Genomic DNA, 21,709 nt, shown 5'->3' on the forward strand with positions numbered 1-21,709 from the left:
ATTTTGCCTCCTAGTTTCAAACTAGCTCGTTCATTTCAACCCTGACCTTCCGAGGCTGCAATGCAAGTGCCTGATGTCAGTAACAACCGTCTGAAATCGGCAATAGGTGCGTCACACAGTTACGATAGATAAACGTCACAATGCACATAAGCTCTCCACACATGTCTGAATATGTCGGATTCAGACTGTTACTGGTTTGTATCGGGAGCGTATGTACCTTGTGACATTTATCTACCGGCCGCGTGGGGTAGCCGTGCGGTCTAAGCCGTCCTGTCGCAGTTCGCGCGGCTCCCCCCTTCGGAGGTTCGAGTCCTTCGGGCATAGGTGTGCCTGTTGTCCTGAGTGTAAGTTACTTTAAGTTAGATTACGTAGTGTGTAGGTCCAGGGACCGATGACCTCAGCAGTTTGGCCCCATAGTCCTTACCACAATTTCCTAATTTCCTTTTACCTACCGTCACTGTGTAACGCATGAATCACCAATTGCGGTTAATTGTCATTACGATCAGGTACTTTCAGAGCAGCCTCAGTAGATCAGGCTTGACAATGAAACAGTCGGTTCTAAACTAGTCGCCAGAATATCTGTACTGTAACTGAGACAGATTTGTAACAAACTCTTCGTTCATCACTCACACATTCTTTCAGCTCGGTACCTTCGCAACATTTACTCCAATTACCGATTGATTCGTCAACATTCTCTTGTAGCATCCAGTTGCAAGAGCGTCTCCTCACTTTTTGTCTTAACTGATCATCGTCCACCTGTCACTCCACAGAAATACTTTCAGGAAAGACATTTACATGTGATGTTAAATTTCTCAGTCAGACATAATTTTCTGAAAGTCAGCATTTTATACCGTCTGTATTACTGGCAACGTCAGCTGTTTGGCCACCAAATAGCAAAACTGTTACACTTCTTTTAGTGTCGCATTTCCTCATCAATTCTCCCCAGAAGAGCATGATTTACATTTCTTCTCTGTTTCGCTTTTGTTGGTGTAAATTTTACCTTCTTCGAAACCCTTTACATTCGGTTGAACTGATCTCCCAAGTCCTTGGCCGTCTCTGATAGATTTACTTTGGCATCGGGAAACCCCCAACGACTCACTTTCTTTACCCTGAACTTAAATCCCTTTTCCAAATATCTCCTTGAACCCCTTCACAACTTCCTCAGCGCACAGATTGAGGTGTCACAGCACTGCCTCACTCGCTTCAGTACTGCTTCGCATTAGTTTCCTTCGACTTCTGTAACTACTGTTTGAATACTGTACAGGTTGCGGATAACCTACCGCCCCCTGTGTTTCATCCCAGTTTCGAAGTTAACATTTTCAAAAGCTGTCTCTAAATCTATACACGCTACAAAGGTATATTAGCCTTTCATAAGACTTTCGTCCAAGGTAATTCGTAAGATCAGTATTGCCTCTCGTGTTGATACATTTCTACGAGAATGAAACAGATTTATCTCGAGGTCGGCTTCTACCAGCTATTCTATTTTTTTATATAATTGCGTTATTTTCATACTCATGAATTCAGCGACATTGTGTTGCCACGAAAAGCACAAAGAGCGTAAGTAGAGAAATGCGAGAAGCCTTAAATTATTCGAATTAAATGTTTCCAAGCATTACAACAAAAGCTCCTACGACCTGCCGTTCTTACATAAAATCAGCAATCAGAATGAAATAATCCCCTCAGTATCTCAGTGAGGCTTCTTTCACCGAAATCTATGTTTACAGACAGACAGACATCTGCGGAGAATGTTTCTCTGTGGGTGATATTATCTGCTTACACTTGTCGCAAGAAAGCCGAAATGACATACACTGAGACAAGTTATAGCGAAATATAAAATAACAGAAAATTACACAACCATAGAAGAACATTTGGCCCGGACGTCATTTGTCTGAGGCTCTACAAATACCTTACGAGAGAACTAGCTGTCTTTCTACCAGGAGATTATCGTAGGACTCTAGAGCAGCTAAGGGTACCAAGCTATCGAAACAACCGCTGATCGCTCGTGTTGTCAAAACAGAGTGTCATACAGATGAACATAATTTTTAACTTATAACACTGATGTCAGTTTCGTTTATGACTATGGTAAGTATTTTTTGTTCATGCATTTTGACATTTTATGGAAAACAAATTCTGTTATATAGATATCTTTGTGAGCTTGTGATTCTACAGCTTTTCCCGGCGTAATACTAAATTGTTCACGGCTGAACTAGCATATGTCAGTGTGCAATGGACCGATTTGTTAATAGTTTCTGGGCTTTTACACATATAGCTCTGTTTGTTTAAGGTGAACAGATTTGAAGACAATGTTATAGAAAGAGAAGAGAAAGTAGGTGAAGATAAGATGGAAAATACGATTTTGAAAGAAGAACGTGACAGAGTATTGAAAGACTCAGGCAGAAATAGCACCACGGCATGTACGACAGTCCCTTAGAACTATCGTTTTTGGAAGAGTTAGCTCTGACAAAATTATTCCCCTTGGTGTACAAAATATATGGGAGAGGAGAAATAACTTCCAACTTCCAGAAGAACGCAATAACTCCAGTTCCAAAACACTGACGTGCTGAGAGGTTGAGACACCGGCAGCTATCCATTTAATAAATGATGTTTACAAAATGTTGACATGAAGTGTGTACAGAGGAACGGAAAAACTATACAAATCAAAAAAAGTTTTGTTTACCTCGGTTCCGAGACTTCCGGAACCTGTACAGAAAATTGGAATAGAGATCAACATAAACAACATTTCCGCCCTTTTTATTACTCATGAGAACTACGGAGGTGGTGCTCCAGATTGCTGTACACACCAGTACCTCTAATACCTAGTAGCAAGTCCTCTTGCATTGAAGAATGCCTGTATTCGTCGTGGCTTACTATCCACAAGTACATCAAGGCACTGTTGGTCCAGATTGTCCTACTCCTCAACGGTGATTCGGCTTAGATCCCTCAGAGTGGTTGGTGGGTCACGTCGTCCATAAACGACCTTTTTCAATCTATCCCAGGCGTGGTCGATAGGGTTCGTGTGTGGAGAACATGCTAGATACTCTAGTCGAGCCATGTCGTTATTCTGAAGGAAGTCATTCACAAGATGTGCATGATGGAGGCGCGAATTGTCGTCCATAGAGACGAATGCCTCGCCAGTATGCTGCCCATATGGTTGCACTATCGGTCGGATAATGGCATTCACGTATCGTGCAGCCGTTACGCTGCCTTCCATGACTGCCAGCGGTGTACGTCGGCCCCACATCCTGCCACCCGAAAACATCAGGGAACGTTCACCTTGCTGCACTCGCTGGACAGTGTGTCTAAGGCGTTCAACCTGATCGGATTTTCCCCAAACACGTCTCCGACGATTGTCTGGTTGAAGGCATAGGCGACACTCATCGGTGAACAGAACGTGTTGCCAATCCTGAACGACCTATTCGGCATGTTGTTGGGCCCATCTGTATCGCGCTGCATGGTGTCGTGGTCGCCATAAATGCTGGGAGTGAAGTTGCTGCTCACAGTTTGAGTCGTAACACGTCGTCCTGCGGCTGCAACAAAAGCATTGTTCAAAATGGTGGTGCTGCTGTCAGTGTTCTTCCGAGCCGTAATCCGTAGGTAGCTCTCATCCACTGTAGTAGTAACCCTTGGGCTCCCTGAGCGAAGCATGTCATCGACAGTTCCTCTCTGTGTCTCCACCATCTCCGAACAACATCGCTTTTGATCGTTCCGAGACGCCTGGACTCCTTCGTTGTTGATAGCCCTTCCAGACACTAGGTAACAATGCAGGCGCGATCGAACCGCGGTATTGACCATCTATGCATGGTTGAACTACGGGCAACTCGAGCCGTGTACTTCCTTCCTCGTGGACTGACTGGAACTCATCGGCTGTCGGAACCCATCCTTCCAATAGGCGCTGATCATTCATGGTTCTTTTCATCGTTGGGTGGGCTTAGTGACATCTCTGAAGAGTCAAAGTGCATGTGTGTGTGATACAACATCCACAGTCAACGTCTATATTCAGAAGTTCTGGGAAACAGGGTGAGGCAAAACTTCTTTTTATGTGTGTATTAGAAACCGTTTCGCAGAAATGTCGGCACAGACGAGGGAATACTGGACCTATTACTTCTTAGAACATTGGGAAACCTACGATTATAGTATTTGAAGAGTTCGTAATTACTATTGATAATGTGCACAGGATTATACTCTTTGAAATTTTGAAGGTAGAAAGAAATACAGCGGACGAAAGGTTGTTTACCACTTGTGCAGAAACCAGACTGCAGTTACAACTTTCAAAGGACATGAAAGCGAAGTAATAGTTGATAGTGGGATGGGATAGTTTTGTAGCCTATCCCTGATGTTATTGGGTCTGCACGATGCTGAGGCTGCTGACTTAACCAAAACAGAAAGTGCGAAAGGGAATTAAAATTCATAATGAAGGAATAAAAACATTCCGGGATGCCCATGACTTGGAAGAGCAGTCCAACGGAATGTATAGTGTCTTTAAATGAGATTATAAAATGATAATTAAAAGACTTTAAAAAGAGTATCGGAGTGCAGTTGAATTAAATAAGATGATGCTTGAGGAACTGGACTAGAAAGTAAGACACTAACAGCAGTAGATAAGTTATTATTATTTCGGCATTAAAACAGCTGATGATGATCGAAGTTACGAAGATTCAAAATGCAGACTGGCCAAAGCAAGATAATCATTTATGAAAATACGAGGTATTTGTTAACATCTAATGTAAATTCAGTTTTATATGAAGGTATTTGTGTGGAGAGTAGCACTATACGGAAACGTGGATGATAAGCCGTTCAGGAAAGAAGAGCATAGAAGCCTTTGAAATGTGGTACTACAGGACAATGCTGAAGATTATTTGAATAGATCAAATAACAAATGACGAGGTACAGAACAAAATTAGGAGGAAAAGGAATTTATGGCATTAGTTGACTAAAAGAAGGAATCGGTAGATCGGACACATCCCTATGGTTCGAGTAATTGTCAATTTGATAAAGTAAGGATATGTGGGTGATAGAAATTGCAGTTGAAGTACAAGACTTGAAAAGATTAAGCTCGTTGGAACAGAAATAGGTTGAGGATATTATTGGGAGATGAGGCTCGCACAGGACAGAGTAGCGAGAACTCCTGCGTAAAACCAGTCTTCAGATTGGAGACTTCAACAATGACAACCGATGATAGCAATCTGCCAAATATCGCAATTTCCAGTTGACTCGCGTGAATAAATTGGAATGGAATCAGTTCTTTCATTGTACTTCTTTCCTTTTTTTACACTGTAGTGTCAGTGGAACAGAGGGATAAGAGCAGGACTTCTACATACCCACGTATCACGGCTGTTGAAACCAGTTCATCTCAGAGTTCCATCGCCATTTTTTTCTGAGCAGTGCTTATGACACGAAATTCCTAGAATTTTCTTGACGATTTAAGGTACTGAAATGGTTTTTTAACAGTATTTTAGTCAAAGTTGGACGTAACTTTGTGGCATAGTCAGTGCTTGTAATTGTTGTATCAACGGAGACTCTGAAGCAATTATTGACAGTCTACAAGACACCTTCTCGTACTCCTAACATATCATGTACGTGACACTTACATGATGATCCTTGTATGGTCAAATAATGAATATGATGCTGTAGAGAGGTACTGTAACATGGAATGAAACTAATTTTTAAAGAACAAGAATGAATCAATAGGCAATGGGCTACACAGCCGAAATTGTTCTACTGTATCCGGAAGAAATAAAATAACTGCGTAATGATGAAAGTATTGTCATTTATACAGTTACACAAGACCTAATAAGAGGTAAATCATCGTGAAAATAGAGTATTACAGTTCTGAGCTCTGTAGACAAGGAAGGGAGAACGTAAGATGCAGTGATTTATGTCGAAGATATAGTAGTCAGTTATTTTGATATGGTGAATTGAACGTTGACGTCCTGCTGATAAGTGCTTCGAAACTCGAAACGTTTTCGTGTATCGAGTGAATAGTATTGTAGAGTATGTTGAATCATACAACATTATGTACACCAGTTTATCAATGTCATTGTAACAAACGTCTGCAAGTGACATATCACGTCATGGGGAACTATTGTGGTTAGAGATAGAATGTCCTCTGACAATTTTTGACGACGTCGGGCATCGTTTTATTGAACTCACCAGTCGACGTACGATGCGATTTCACTGAAGTAACAGGATCCACTAACCAGGCGTGCTACTCTAGTAAACTGAAAGTGATTCTGAACAATAAAACCACAAGAATGAATGTCTGTAAGCGGGGAAAGTTATTTTAGAAACTTAACTTACGCCCCTATCATGTGCAGTAGATGCCTGGCTTATAGGCAACACCTACGCAATGCATGCGGACCCCGTAGAGTGCTACAACCTATCGCCTCTCTGGGGCATAATCAACTGTAGAAAGACTCCTAGTGTCACCAGGAAAGTGACAGCGAAAATTTTGTCTTCAACAAAACTTGTTTCTCATGACGTTATGTATCGCCTCTAGACGTATGTCGCAGAGTTACTTAGTTTTATGTTCCATAGATACTCTTTTGTTGAAATAATGTGGAACACGTCAGTTTGCAAAATATGTGCACAATATCATTGTTGACATTAATTAACACAATACTTTTAGACCTAATTATGGAACTACATTAAAAAAAAAGATTTTTTCAATGTGCCACTTTTTAAAAAGAAATTCATCCATGGAAAAAAATGAGTTCTCAAGGGGAACTGATTTTAGATTTAAAGCTTGCTTTGTTAACTGTCAGAAATTTTAGTAATTTTATTTATTTATTTAACCTTATCTTATTAGGACCACTAGCCACTCTCTTACGTCAGAACATGGTATCACACATACAGTACTTTTTTTACAACATACTTATCTAAGAAATAAAACTTTAATGTGAGAAGTAGCATTGAAATGATCTGAGTGATTGTAGAACAGTGTAATAATGACCTGTAACACCTGTAATACTTACTATGAACAAATGAAGTTATTGGACAAATGGCAACAAACTTTTGTTCCTGAGTATTGATGTACTTTCACAGCCACTGAGAGTTTTAATGAATGGTAGTAAAGTCAATTTTTCCTCTAGTGATGGCGGTATGAATATCACTATTCTTCAGAAATTGTCGTGGATTGTTTATGACGAACTTCATTAGCGAATATACGTCAAAAAATTAATTCATTTGTTTACGAAGCCACCAATTATACGAAAAGCAGAAGTAGCTCAACTTATTTGTCTGAGGAATTCAGTGACACGCTTTTTTGAGTTGAAGCTTTTGTGGTGTCACCGCCAGACACCACACTTGCTAGGTGGTAGCCTTTCAACGCGCCGCGGTCCGTTAGTATACGTCGAACCCGCGTGTCGCCACTGTCAGTGATTGCAGACCGAGCGCCGCCACACGTCAGGTCTAGAGAGACGTCCTGGCACTCGCCCCAGTTGTACAGCCGACTTTGCTAGCGATGCTACACTGACAAATACGCTCTCATTTGCCCTGACGATAGTTAGCATAGCCTTCAGCTACGTCATTTGCTACGACCTAGCAAGGCGCCATTACCAGTTTATATTGAGATTGTAAAACATGTACCGTCAAGAGCGATGTACACCAATTATGAATTAAAGTTAAGTATTCCAGCAGCAACGTACCTTATTGGCTATATTAATTACATTGTCCTGTTCCAGACCTCACGCCAGTTTGCGTGAGCTTAAACGCGTGCATTTCGGCCTCCTCTGGCAACATGGTGTTGGCTCTTCTGCCAACACATTACTTTTCATCAGTATAAACATCAGGTATCTGGACATTCTGCACTACTAACTGACCCCTGTTACCGTTCTATGTCAATTACCTGTATGACCATTTGTTAGATAGAAGTGAATATAACGTGTGTTTTCAAAGTTAAGGGAGAGTCCGTTTTCGGAGAACTACTTACTAATTCTTCGGAAAAGTCGTTAGCAGTCCCTTCTTCCGATTTCTGTCTAATGAGATTTATTATAACACTAGTATCATATTCAAAAAGGACAAATTCTGATTGCTGAATGTTAAGTGGAAGGTCATTCATATACAGTGGTGTAAGTGTTGAGATTTTTAATTGGTGACTGAGGCCAGTGTACTGAACAACGTTAAACCAGTTTATTTGCTGACTGACAATAATAGCTATAATGAGTAGTATGTTTTTAGGTCTGTTAGCAGCTCCACGTACACCTGGCAGGAGGACGTAAATGCTTATTTGCCCCTGAGCAGCAACTCAGATGCTCAAGTATTGACACGTGGACGCAAAATGGGCAATCTATACTGACAGCTGTAGCTCACTTGATGGTGCAGGTACGACCATGCAGAGAACATCAAGTAGTAAATTATGTGACACATTTAGAGGATGACTGTCAGATGTAGAGAAAAAAAACGACTAACCCACTGAAGTGTGTACATATTAAGATAATAATTATCATAATATCTCCACTTATACCCCTAGCAATCAGTAACAATTATCATAATATCTCCACTTATACCCCTAGCAATCAGTATAAGGAATAGAAGCATACCGATCCCCAATCACTAAGACTTTCTACTCTTTCAATTCTGATACTTTGAAACATTCTTTATATGGTGAAACTTATCTCAGGTCTGTATAAATGTTATGTTTCGCTTGTTAATGTGGAATGAGGGAGACACTGTGACTGTACACGACGATGTTTGCCAGCAGTTGCATCCGCGGCAGCACAGAGGCGTGGCGTGTCCCTGCTGCTGCTGGCCGCACTCTATAAGGGGCGGCGCGGGCAGCACAACACTGCGGCCGATCTAATCTGTGCCGGGGCAGGGAGCCGCGTTTTATCCCGCCCCCAGGGCCGCTGCCGGGGGCGGACGCCCCAGCGCGGACCCTGATTAAGCCGTCAAAGCGGCGCGGCGCCAGGGGCCGAGGTGAGCCGGCCGGCGAAAATTGCCGCGTTTTCAGGGTCCGCCGGCGGGTTAACGCGACAGTTACGAGGGGTGGGCCGCCCCCGCTGTCTCGAGGCATTAGCGGCCGCCACCCCCACAATTAGGGGCGCAGCCGCACGTCCGCGTTCACGTCCCACGTTCCCCCAGCCGGGGGGACCCCGCAATACTGCGGCCGGCTCCACACCAGGTCGCCAGAATGGGCTTTAGGGCCCATCTGTGTGTGCGATGCGGTCCGGCGTCTTCCCGCGGTCGGGAAATCCCCGCCCTGCAGACGGAGTTTTTGTCGGATCCGTTGAAGGGGGGGGGGGTGGGGGGTGGGAAGCAGGTCGGTCGGTGCGAGCGAGGTAGGGAGGGGGAGAAAGGAAGGCGATTGGCGGCAGAAAGCGGCTGCTGTACGGGTCAGGAATACACGAGTGGATGTCCGGCACGAGACATTGTGGTCCTAACACAGCGTCTGTCTCAAACTACCAAATTTGTGTCCAGCAGTCCATCACAGTATTACGGCACACACTCAAGATTCGCCTTGCTTTTGCTGTTCAGCTACAATGACATTTTATTTCTTGACGACACAGTCTGCTGTTTGCCGTTTGAGATCTCATTGGAGGACTGTTGACGTACTGCCTGCACTCTTACATATAGCTACTGTAATTTTTAGATCTATATTGGAACAAATAAGCCCCCGGTCACAAATATTAAGTCAAAATTGACATGGTTTCAACGCTACTATGAACGTCGTCTTCAGAAATAGACTAACTGTTCTAAAACATATTAGGTAGGGGAAGGTGGGGCAAGATGGGGAAGCCTACATTAAACCCTTACAAAAGGGACAAAAATGAAGAAATTCAAGTAGGTTTGATTATCACTTGTTTACTTAACCATTGAATTACAATAGCATGCAAAGAAACCTGCAAATTTGTTACATTTAGTTAGAAATATCTCGATTTGAAACATAAACCACCATTTCCCCGTCTTGCCCCATATGCGGGGTAAGATGGCGAACTAGCATGAATTCATCTGGAATAATGAAATCATGTGACGATAAGGTTTCGAAACATGGTTCTGGGAATTGCGGAATCAGGTATTACGTTTTAATTAGGCCTCTTATTTTCACGTAGTACACAAGTGTGGACAGCTTCGTCATCATCACTTTCTATCCCGGCACAAGTGTCGTGCTCCCAGCGTCCGCAGCTAATACACCGTATCCAGCCATCTTCAAAGGCTATTTACAATTATATTCAACGTATAATGTACGTGTTGAAAACCCGCAGCGAGGTAAACACATGAGACGATAAGAACGTAATAGTTGGACAGACAGTATGGGCAAGACGCGGAAGCTCCCCATCTTCGCCCACCCCGTCTTGCCCCCTCCCTTGCTGTCAGGTTATGTTGCGGCTACATGAACACCATTTAGTGACCATTGACTACTGACACACCAGTTTACTGTTAATAAGACGTACTATTCAGTGCCATATATACAGTCTGGACAAATGTTCACGAAACACATGTTTTAGGACCTCGAATGGTGTACAACATCGCAAATCTCACAGAAACCGCCGCGAAAGTAAGGTTCAGCAATCTCAACACACTGGGACCTGTGTATTGATGATGTTAACGTAGCTATCCACAGATGGCAGCACTCTGACTTTAGCTTATAGCCCTTCCCCGTCTTACCCCACCTCCCGGTCTTGCCCCGCCTTCCCCTATATAGTACATTAATAAAATTAGAGTTTGTACTGACTGGAAAAGATGCAGTACTTACAGGTCATATACAGGGCGTTTCAAAAAGAAAGAGCAGATTTCAAACATTTATTTCTCAAAAACTACAAATGATAGAAACACAATTCAAACGTTTCTTGTCAGAGAAAGGTTCAAAGTTTTTCAATGGTCCGCGCAGAAGTTCCATGCAAATCCGCAGTGGCGCTGGCGTTTGTTTGTAGGAAAATGGCGACGACACCACAGGAACGATCATTTTGTGTGCTGCAATTTGCAAAGTTAGAGTCCATTGTTGGTGTGCAACGTGCATTCCGCCGTCAATTCAACAAACAGCCGCCTCGTCATAAGCAAATTTATGAGTGGCATCACAGATTCGTAGAAGATGGTTGCATCTGCAAGCGAAAAAGCACGGGTCGTCCACGCACATCGGATGAAAATGTCGAGCGTGTCCGTGCAGCTTACGAAAGGAGCCCTAGAAAATCCACGACACGGGCAAGTCACGAACTAAACATGTCTAAAACAACGGTATGGCGCGTTCTGAGTAACCGTCTGCACATGAAGCCGTACAAACTGCAGTTATTGCAAGCATTGCGTCCTGACGACCACAACAAAAGGTTCGAATTTTCAACTGCAATTCTACAGGACATGGAAGAGGACAATTTTGCCGAACGATTAATTTTTTCAGATGAATCAACGTTTCACATTTCTGGTAAAGTTAATCGGCATAACGTACGAATTTGGGCGAGTGAAACTCCGAGGGACGTTATTCAACATGAAAGAGACTCACCAAAGGTTAACGTCTTTTGTGCAATTTCGGTAAACAAAGTTTATGGACCTTTCTTTTTCATGGAGAAAACTATCACAGGAACCATTTACCTGGACATGTTAGAAAACTGGCTATTTCCTCAACTTCAGGAAGATTCAAATCACTTCATCTTCATGCAAGATGGCGCCCCACCACACTTCTCTGAACCTGTACGACGGTACCTAAATAACACCATTCCAGGACGGTGGATTGGAAGAGCAGGAGCACAAGATCAATGTCATCGTCTGTGGCCTCCCAGGTCACCAGACCTTACTCCCTGCGATTTTTATTTGTGGGGGTACATAAAGGACTGTGTTTATGTCCCACCTATGCCCGCTACTCTTCAAGAGGTACGACATCGAATTGTTGCGGCCGTGAATTCGGTAACTAAAGACCAGTTGCGTCGTGTGTGGCAAGAAATGAGATACCGGTTTGATATTTGTCGTGTAACAAATGGTGCTCATATTGAGGTACAGTTTTGATATTTGTTGTGTAACATTTGGTACTCATATTGAGTGAAGGACCGTTGGAATTGTGTTTCTATCATTTGTAGTTTTTGAGAAATAAATGTTTGAAATCTGCTCTTTCTTTTTGAAACGCCCTGTATTAAGGGGCTCCGGAACGCCCTATACTTGCAATGTTAAAATAATGCTTATAAATTACTTCCTTCCTAACAAAGTATTTGAGGTAGGAAGTTGAACTTTTTACATATTATTTATTGGGATATGGGCTACAACTTAACACAGGGATTTTACAAAATTTTATTTTTTTTCAATTGTAATGAAAATTCACAACATTTTTTTGCAATTTTTTATTTATATATTCAAAAATATACAGTTTTTTGGAAAAAGGCTGTGTTAAATTGTGCAGAAGGTACTGTGTAACATTTACTGAAAGTTTGAAACAAATATGTTTGCAAGATCCTTAGAAAACATGTAATTAGTATGAGAAAATAAAAGTTTTGGGAATCGAGCGACAAAGATTGGATTAACTTTTTAGTGCATTCCAGGTCCATAGGATGGATTATCTTCATCCTCTGCAAACTCCACCTCCAGCTTCCTCTTGTTCCTCCTCCTGTTTACTCTTGCTTGTATTTCTAGACTCTTTACAGCCCTGTCTGCAGCCCGAAGGCGTTCCTTGTCTAAAGCAAGCATCGCTCGTACCATGTTAGAACCTATCTTCATTCCCTTATTTCTAAATACCTTGCACCTTACAATGTTGCCATCATTGGAAGTCGCAACAGCAACTTTACTTTTACTCATTATTATACTTCAACAAAACGGAGACTCAAGAATCAGAATTAATTACGAATATTTTCGAGATAACGACAGAGTAAATAAACATGAAACAATCGACAATCACACCAGCGATATATATTGAACCATCACAGGTTAGCCACATCACATACTTTATCTCACATCACTAAAATGTACCTGATGAACACGGACGTTAATAATAACACCATTTGACAGCAGTTTAACAGCGCCACAGTGGGTCACGCCCATGTAGAACACATTTCAAAAAAAATTTAAAAATAGTTGTAGTCTTCGGAATTGAACAAATTATATATCTATTAAAAGGTAATAGTCTGCAGATTCAGAAAACGCAAAAAAGTAAAAATTGAACCTTTCATGATTTTGAGCCTTTCCGGAGCCCCTTAAAAAAGATCTGAGCCGGAAAGGCGACGTCATGAACAGTTGTGAGATGGCGAGCCGCTAAGGGCTGCTCGTACTGTGAGTGTCTCGTTGCAAACCTTGTTCACAGTACGAGCAGCCCTTAGCGGCTCGCCATCTCACAACTGTTCATGACGTCGCCTTTCCGGCTCAGATCTTTATTAACATGTGACTTGTAAGTACTGCATCTTTTCCAGTCTGTACAAACTTTAATTTTATTAGTGTACTATATACCTAATATGTTTTAGAACAGTTAGTCTAATTCTGAAGACGACGCTCATAGTAGCGTCGAAACCAGGTCTATTTTGACTTAATATTTGTGACCGAGGGGTTAATTGTTCCAATATAATTCTAACACGGTCACTGAACCTTAGTAGCTATGTTCAAAGTTTTTATTTTTAGATCTGTTGCATTACGGATTAGATTAGATTAGATTTACTTTCATTCCAATCGATCCGTAGTGAGGAAGTCCTCCAGGATGTGGAACATGTCAAAGAAATAATAATACATGACAAATAACTACAACTGAGACAAATAAAAAAATGGTTCAAATGGCTCTGAGAACTATGGGACTTAAGATCTGAGGTCATCAGTCCCCTAGAACTTAGAACTACTTCAACCTAACTAACCTAAGGACATCACACACATCCATGCCCGAGGCAGGATGAGACAAATAATCTAACGTACCTTCCACAGGTCCCAAGTGGAACGATCGTCATTTTTTTAATGAACACTATATGAAAGAATAATGCACTGAATTTAAAATAAAAAAAATCCAATTCGCCATTATGGCGTTGGAGTAGCTTGCGTGGCGCAATCAAGACATCGACAACAATGGGAGCTCATTGTGCTGTACTAATTAAGCTTTATGACAGAGACGAGAAGGAGAAGAACTTCCTTGGTAGCTTTGAATGCTGTTTGAGACTGGGGACAGGTATTGGGTTTAGGCATAACCACTTTCCCCTTCGCCTAACCCACTAATACTAAATGGCTCCTTGGACGAACTTACAGAAAGCAAGAACAAATCAGTGTGTTTTTCATATGATTAAGTGAAAAATCCTCAACAGTCACTACTTGAGACAGACAGGCCGACTGTGTTCAGTGCAATTCCAGTGAAAGCAAAAGTACTACTTATCTGAGAGTTGTCGTTGTGCTCGCCAGGGCAGCGCAGTCTTCTTGTATCTGATGTTCCTACTGCTCCATCAGTGGCTGCTGCTACCCCCTACTACAGCGACCACATACCCAGGCGTCGCTCGTTGGCTGCTGTTTGAGTACCGGTAGAATACTCCCAGAATACTGGATGAACGCTGACTTCCCACTGCTCATGGCCTCTCCATCTACATATACATCCACATTTATACTCCGCAAGCAACCCAACGTTGTGTGGCGAGGGCACTTTACGTGCCTCTGTCATTACCTCCCTTTCCTGTTCCAGTCGCGTATGGTTCGCGGGAAGAACGACTGCCGAAAGCCGCTCGAATCTTGTAAGTAGGCTTTTAGGTTTTCTTATTGGTAACGCCACGTAGCGCTCTGTATGAAAAATCACTGGCTGTGCTGTGCGCAGTCTGTGGGTAGTTTGCATTGTTGTCTGCCATTGTAGTGTTGGGCAGCTGGATGTGAACAGCGCGTAGCGTTGCGCAGTTGGAGGTGAGCCGCCAGCAGTGGTGGATGTGCGGAGAGAGATGGCGGAGTTTTGAAATTTGTAAGACTGGATGTCATGAACTGCTATATATATTATGACTATTAAGGTAAATACATTGTTTGTTCTCTATTAAAATCTTTCATTTGCTAACTATCCCTATCAGTAGTTAGTGCCTTCCGTAGTTTGAATCTTTTATTTAGCTGGCAGTAGTGGCGCTCGCTGTATTGCCGTAGTTCGAGTAACGAAGATTTTTGTGAGGTAAGTGATTTGTGAAAGGTATAGGTTAAAGTTAGTCAGGGCCATTCTTTTGTAGGGAATTTTGAAAGTCAGATTACGTTGCGCTAAAAATATTGTGTGTCAGTTTAAGCACAGTCATGTATAATTGTTCGAAGGGGACGTTTCAATCTCTCTGATTTTACATTCGTGATCTCCTCGGGAGGTATAAGTAGGGGGAAGCAATATATTCGATACCTCATCCAGAAATGCACCCTCTCGAAACCTGGACAACAAGTTACACCGCGATGCAGAGCGCCTGTCTTGCAGAGTCTGCCACTTGAGTTTGCTAAACATTTCCGTAAAGCTATCACGCTTACCAAATAACACTGTGACGAAACGCGCCGCTCTTCTTTGGATATTCTCTATCTCCTCTGTTAACCCGACCTGGTAAGGATCCCACACTGATGAGCAATACTCAAGTATAGGTCGAACGAGTGTTTTGTAAGCTACCTCCTTTGTTGATGAACTACATTTTCTAAGGACTCTCACGATGAATCTCAACCTGGCACCCGCATTACCAACAATTAATTTTATATGATCAGTCCACTTCAAATCGTCCCGTACGCATACTCCCAGATATTTTACAGAAGTAACTGCTACCAGTGTTTCTTCTGCTATCATATAATTATACAATAAAGGATCCTTCTTTCTGAGTATTCCCAGTACATTACATTTGTCTATGTTAAGGGTCAGTTGCCACTCCCTGCACCAAGTGCCTATCCACTGCACATCTTCCTGCATTTTTCAGCAATTTTTTTAATGCTGCAACTTCTCTGTATACTACAGCATCATCCGCGAAAAGCCACATGGAACTTCCGACGCTATCTTCCCTTTATACATCGTTCTGGAGGAAGTCTCTACCTGAGTACAGCTTTCCCTAGATTAGTATCCAATGCTTCGGGAATATTTAGTTTTTGTAGACCCTTACTGACTGACTCTTGCAGAGTTCCTGCTCGAAATCTTCCTACACGCATATAAGGCTGTGGGATCTATGCTCTCGATGGCTCACCGAGTTTAGCTCGCGGTTGTTATTTCGGAGACGTTATCTCACTGTCTCTTGACTTGCCTGTCTGGTTCCGCATCGCTAAGTGGCCCATATATCTGTGCTTGCCCAGAGGTACTGACTCAACCTTTACAACATGTCATATTGTATCACAAGTTAATTTTGATTTGTAATTAAAATACTCTACTATCACGACTCATCTGATGATAGCTGCGAAATCGAAACCGATTATCAACTTCTGTAAAGCAGGTTGTGACGAAAGCATTGGCTCTTACAGTCTACTCCGATACATAGTTCACTGCACTCTTCTGCAGGTCCAAGCGGTCACATTACGCGGACTACCTCGCCTCCTAGTGTGTTACCCAAGAGGATACCATTGTCATTACGTCATAAAAAAGGTAGAGTTTCATGTCCTCGGCTCTAGTTTCTAATTGTTTTCAACGGTTTTAAGTATCACCATATCAAAAGAATGTTATCCAGGCTGTTTCTTCTGCAACACCTGAAAAGACTATTGTTACTTTTCTGTAACGTAACATTAATCTGGCCTCTACAGAGATACTCCTGAACTGTGCTTACCCCTACAGAACGTCCATTTGTGTCGTTGAAACACGCAAAATACCTTCCTGCGGCAAGATCCGTGATTCATGGTCAATGCTGACGAGGTTAAGTTGAGACATGACACACTACAAGTAGCGGGTAATGCTTTGTGAACTGGGCAGCATAACAACTGACGACAAGAAATGTAGAGAGGATACAGAATGCAGACTAACAATAACAACGAAAAGAACCCTAATAAATAGAAATACGCTAACGTGAAGTTTAAATTAAAATATTAGGAAGCCATTTCTAAACATATTTGTAAAAGAGTGTAGCTTTGTACAGAACTGAAAGCTGGGCAAGAAAAAATTCTGAAAAGAAAATAGAAGCTTTCCAAATATGATATTTCCTGGGAACACTGGAGATGGGTACATTGCATAACTAATGAGAAGGTATAAAATCGAATTGTTGAAAAAGGGGAAAAGAAATGTATGCCATAACAAGAAGTGACAGATTGATACGATTCATCACCCTCAGCCATTGTTACTGGAAGGAGCTAAGTGTGTGTGTGTGTGTGTGTGTGTGTTGTGTGTTGTGTGCGTGCGTCCGTGCATGCAGGGGTGGTTGCATGTGTGCTGTTGGATGGGGTTGCAGTTATAAAAGGAGAAGGATCCAGTGATTCAGAAGAAGTGATAGAAAAGGCTCTTGTCTCTCATAAAAATTCTAAGGTTGACTACAATGAACAGGTTCAGATCGATGCAGTTAGTGGTAGGTATGCACAGATGAAGACGCTTGCACGCCGTAGACCAATGGCCACAGGTCCATCGAGAGGCTTCAGATTGAACAACACAACAGCTACACAGTGGCTCTACAGTTTATGGAGAACTTCATAGTATAGAAACCAGAAGACAGACCTTAGATGCGAAGAACGTAAACCATTTTTAGTAATTGAGAATGGAGGCAGAGCTGTGGCCTAAACTCTGTTATTATTCGATTTCCACTTGGAGCAAGCAGCAAATGAATACCTTGCAGGCGACCCTGGGGATGGTGGGTAGGCTAAGGCGCAGAATTGCTGACGATGGGGAGCTGAGGTGATATATTATTTGTTGCTTATACTTATAGCCTGTTGGCTGATAGGCTAAAATAGGCCATACAAATCACTTTTCCGTGTATCTATTTATGTAAATGTAATTTGTTCTTTGTTTGTTCATCTGTTTTGGTACATTTAACTCTCAGTTACCAAAAATAACGCTTTTTTCACTCAAACGTCAGCACTGTGAGATTTCTTACCCACAGCACATGGGGAGCCATGTTGCCTCCATGCTGACAAACAGCATCCAGCCAGTTGGCTGATGACAGTGAGCAGTAAGGAGCATGCAGTCTGGTTACATAAGTCACGCCGCAAGCAACCAGCCAGCTATGTGGTGGATATCCATGTCTCCATGGCTATTCGTTAGTGGTGCAATGGCATCCACGCATCCGCAACTCGATGGTGGAAGGTAACTGTCTCGGCCAGAATATGACTGACTGCCCACTTGCTGATGAATTAGGATTTGAATGCCCTGCTGTGCCGTGGCAATGAGTGTGGAAGGTGGACATTGTGTAGGAGGAAGTTTATCATGTTGGGGACCCAACCTTATGAATGCTACTGGCGCCTCCATGTGTTCCCCACAAAGCCCCCTCGTCCTAGGCTGTAGGGGTGCCAAGCAGAGACACATCTACATCGTCAGTATGTAGCACCTTTCTATCATCGTTCAGTGCTAGAAAAACATGATTAGTAAAATCATATTTATTCATTCAGATTTACAGTTCCATATCTTCTTGTCAGCCTTAGCTGACGCCTCATACCAGTGATGTGGCGAGATTCTACTGAGTCCTGTTGTCAACACAGCTGGCTATCAAGACCACCGCTCCAGCAGTTCAGCAGAAGTCTTGTGGGACGCCATCTGGTTTTCTGTAGAAGCAGCAGAGAGAGATTATGCCCCAAAATGTGTTAGACCATCCTCGAACCCAAATCAGAATATGATTATAGTCTGTGTTGGCCCTACAGGGTGTATCATGGTGTCAGAAGTCATGCAGTTGGCTGATTCTGGCTCCACTGGACATGTAATTTCTTGGGACTCAGAAGTGAGACTAGAGATGATTAGGAACAGAGACGCTGGATGACCTGCTCACACAGCAGTGACAAAGATGTTAGTGTGGTAAGTGCCATGAGATATACTGGTGCTGTATTACCCACAGTCTCCCCATCAGCAATGCGGTAGGTGGTGACCAATGCTAAGTTCCACGAGAGATTACTTGGCAGTTGTCATCCCGGGAACAGCAAGCAGTGTGTTCATGACAGGTGCAGGAACATCGAATACATGGCCGTCACTACACCGTAATAATCATTTATTCGAGTGCTTTGGTATGAACAACAAGAATCCTAATTATCAAGCGAATTCAGACCTCGAAAATCGCTGAATTTGTGGAGATGGGTGGGAGGGAATGACTTGAGGCTTCATTTGCTATGACCAAATGTGGTCAACGGTCGTCGTTTCACTATTTTTGCTTAACGATTTGCTAAAGGCTATTAACAGAGCTTTCAAGTCTCTGAAAAGTATTATTGTGTCTCAGGTAAAGCTTGCTTCACGAAACAAGAGGTAATGGATATATCTCCGTCTGTCTCTCTCTCAGTGGACGTTTTGCCGAGTGTGTAACATCTGCCAGGAGATTGGTGCCAATGTAGCAATACTTGCCCTTGTTCCGATTTGCAATTATCTTTTTTATTTCAGATGCATATCTATGTCACCAGCTCTGCCTTGTGTCACCTGTGCCTGCGGAAGTGTGAAAGGATAAGAATAGATGAAATGTCAGAAGGAAGCAGCATTGGAAGAGGTGTTAGACAAGGTTGTTGCCCTTCCCCACTGTTGTTTAACGCATGAAGACATTATTGCGAAAGGCTTAGATGGGACAAGCAGAAAATGTATTGGAGGCAATAGAATAGAATGTATGAGATTTGCTGGTGACAGCGCACAGAGAATAACATAATGAAAGATCTGAATGAAGCATATGGGGAACATAGGATGCAAATAAACACAGAAAAAATAACAAAGAACATGGTCATCAGTACAAGACGTAGACTGTCCAATATTAAAATAGGTACCATTAGCCAAGTAAGTGCATTTAAATATCTTGGAAGCACAATAATTGCAGACTTGAGATGTCACCAGGAAGTGAAAACTCGAGTTGCCACAGCGAAGGAGGCATTCAACAGACAGAAAAGACTCTTATGTGGCAGATTAGATAAAGGTCTAACGAAAAGGCTTGACAAATGTTTTGTCTGGAGTGTGGCACTATATGGGGCAGAAACATGGACGCTGAGACGAGAGGATGAAAAAAGGTTAGAAGCATCTGAGATGTGGAAGTGGAGGAGAAAGGAGAGAATAAGCTGGATGGAAAGAATGAGTAATGAAAGAGTATTGGAAAGGATTGGCGAGAGAAGATGTATGCTAAAGGTTGTAAGGGAAAGGAAAAATAACTGCTTGGGACATTCATTGAGAAGGGAGTGCTCCCTAGCAGATGCTTTTGAGGGATTGTTTTGTGGGATAAGACTGAGAGGAAGAAGGAGATACAAGATGATAGACGACACCAAGGGAAGAGGAAATTAGCAGACCTGAAAAGGATGGCAGAAGACCGGACAGCCTGGAGGACTACCATGTGAAAACCTGCCTTTTGGCAGAACACTGATGATTATGATGGTGTAACAGTGCTATCAAACTGACGAATACGAGGTAAATTCCGAAACTTCCAGGCAGATTAAAACTGTGCCGTACCGAGACTCGAACTCGGGACCTTTGCCTTTCGTGGGCAAGTGCTCCGCCAACTGAGCTACCCAAGCACGACTCACGACCCGTCCTCACAATTTTACTTCCGCCAGTACCTCGTCTCATACCTTCCAAACATCACAGAGGTTCCTCTGCGAAACTTGCAGGACTAGCACTCAGTTGGTAGAGCATTTGCCCGCGAAAGGGTAAGGGCCCCGAGTTCGAATCTTGGTGTGGCACACAGTTTTAATCTGCCAGGAATTTTCAAACTCAGCGCACACACCACAGTAGAATGAAAATTTCATTCTGGAAACATCCCCCAGGTTGTGGCTAAGCCATGTCTCCGCAATAACCTTTCTTCCAGTAGTGCAGGTCCTGCAGCTTTCGCAGGAGAACTTCTGTGAAGTTTGGAAGGTAGGAGACGAAGTACTGGTGTAAATAAATTGTTAGGACGGGTCGTGAGTCGTTCTTGGGTATTTCAGTTGGTAGAGCACTTGTCCGCGAAAGGCAAATGTCCCGAGTTCGAGTCTCGGTCCGGCACACTGTTTTAATCAGCCAGGAAGCTTCGAAATCAGCGCACACTCCGCTGCAGAGAAGAACGATGTCTCCCGCTATGTACCTGGATCCGCTGACAGGCTTCGCCTTTATGAATGCAGCCCACCTAACACAACTGCCACGCACTTCCTTCCTCATGGCAATTCTCAGCTGCAATCAGTAGGGGCAGTGAAGACCCTCCTCCAGCCTTTTCAATGGGAAGTGTTCGATCACCCACAACACAGCCCTAATTGGCTTGTCCTGAGTGTCATCTATGTTCACATGAAACACTGGATATGAAGACAACTCTAGGGCGCAGGCTACGCGCTATAGACCAGCGTAGAGAATTATCGGATAGCACAGGAGGCTGCCTTCCGTGACGATGGTGTTGCAAATTTGGTATAACGCTCCGACAAATGTCTAAGTTTGAGCGGCGACTATGTAGAGAAGTATCTGGAAAGTGTAGCTAACTCCTGTAAATAACATGTTTCTAATTTTCACTGTGGTGTCCATTTAGCGACCGATCGGAACTTACTTTCTGGACAACCACCGTATTTATACCAGATGGCGGTACTCCTTTTGTGACATTTCCAGTCACACTGTCAACAACACTACTGAGAACTGTTGGTACAGAAAGCCTCTTGCCGGAATTGCAAGAGCCATGCCTAATCACTGCGCTTTCAAGTTTCACTAAGATGAACTAGGCACAACTCCCATGAAATCAACAGTTCTGTTACTGCAAACAGAACGCCTATGGCCCAAAGTCACCGGCGGCTGATAGCTGCTACA

The 21,709-nt window shown here is 42.9% G+C and overlaps 1 protein-coding gene across 1 annotated transcript in view; it reads right to left on the reverse strand.

Moving 5' to 3' along the window:
• The window catches only part of LOC126141633 (potassium/sodium hyperpolarization-activated cyclic nucleotide-gated channel 4-like), a 52,856-nt gene extending 43,846 nt beyond the window's left edge, over positions 1-9,010 (reverse strand). Inside the window, exon 1 of the mRNA XM_049915271.1 lies at positions 8,679-9,010. Within this exon, the coding sequence (XP_049771228.1) occupies positions 8,679-9,010 (332 nt within the window). The remainder of the gene's footprint in view (positions 1-8,678) is intronic.
• Between the last annotated feature and the right edge of the window lie 12,699 nt (positions 9,011-21,709).

The sequence above is a fragment of the Schistocerca cancellata genome, unplaced genomic scaffold (assembly GCF_023864275.1).
Source record: "Schistocerca cancellata isolate TAMUIC-IGC-003103 unplaced genomic scaffold, iqSchCanc2.1 HiC_scaffold_732, whole genome shotgun sequence".
NCBI classification, from domain to species: domain Eukaryota; kingdom Metazoa; phylum Arthropoda; class Insecta; order Orthoptera; family Acrididae; genus Schistocerca; species Schistocerca cancellata.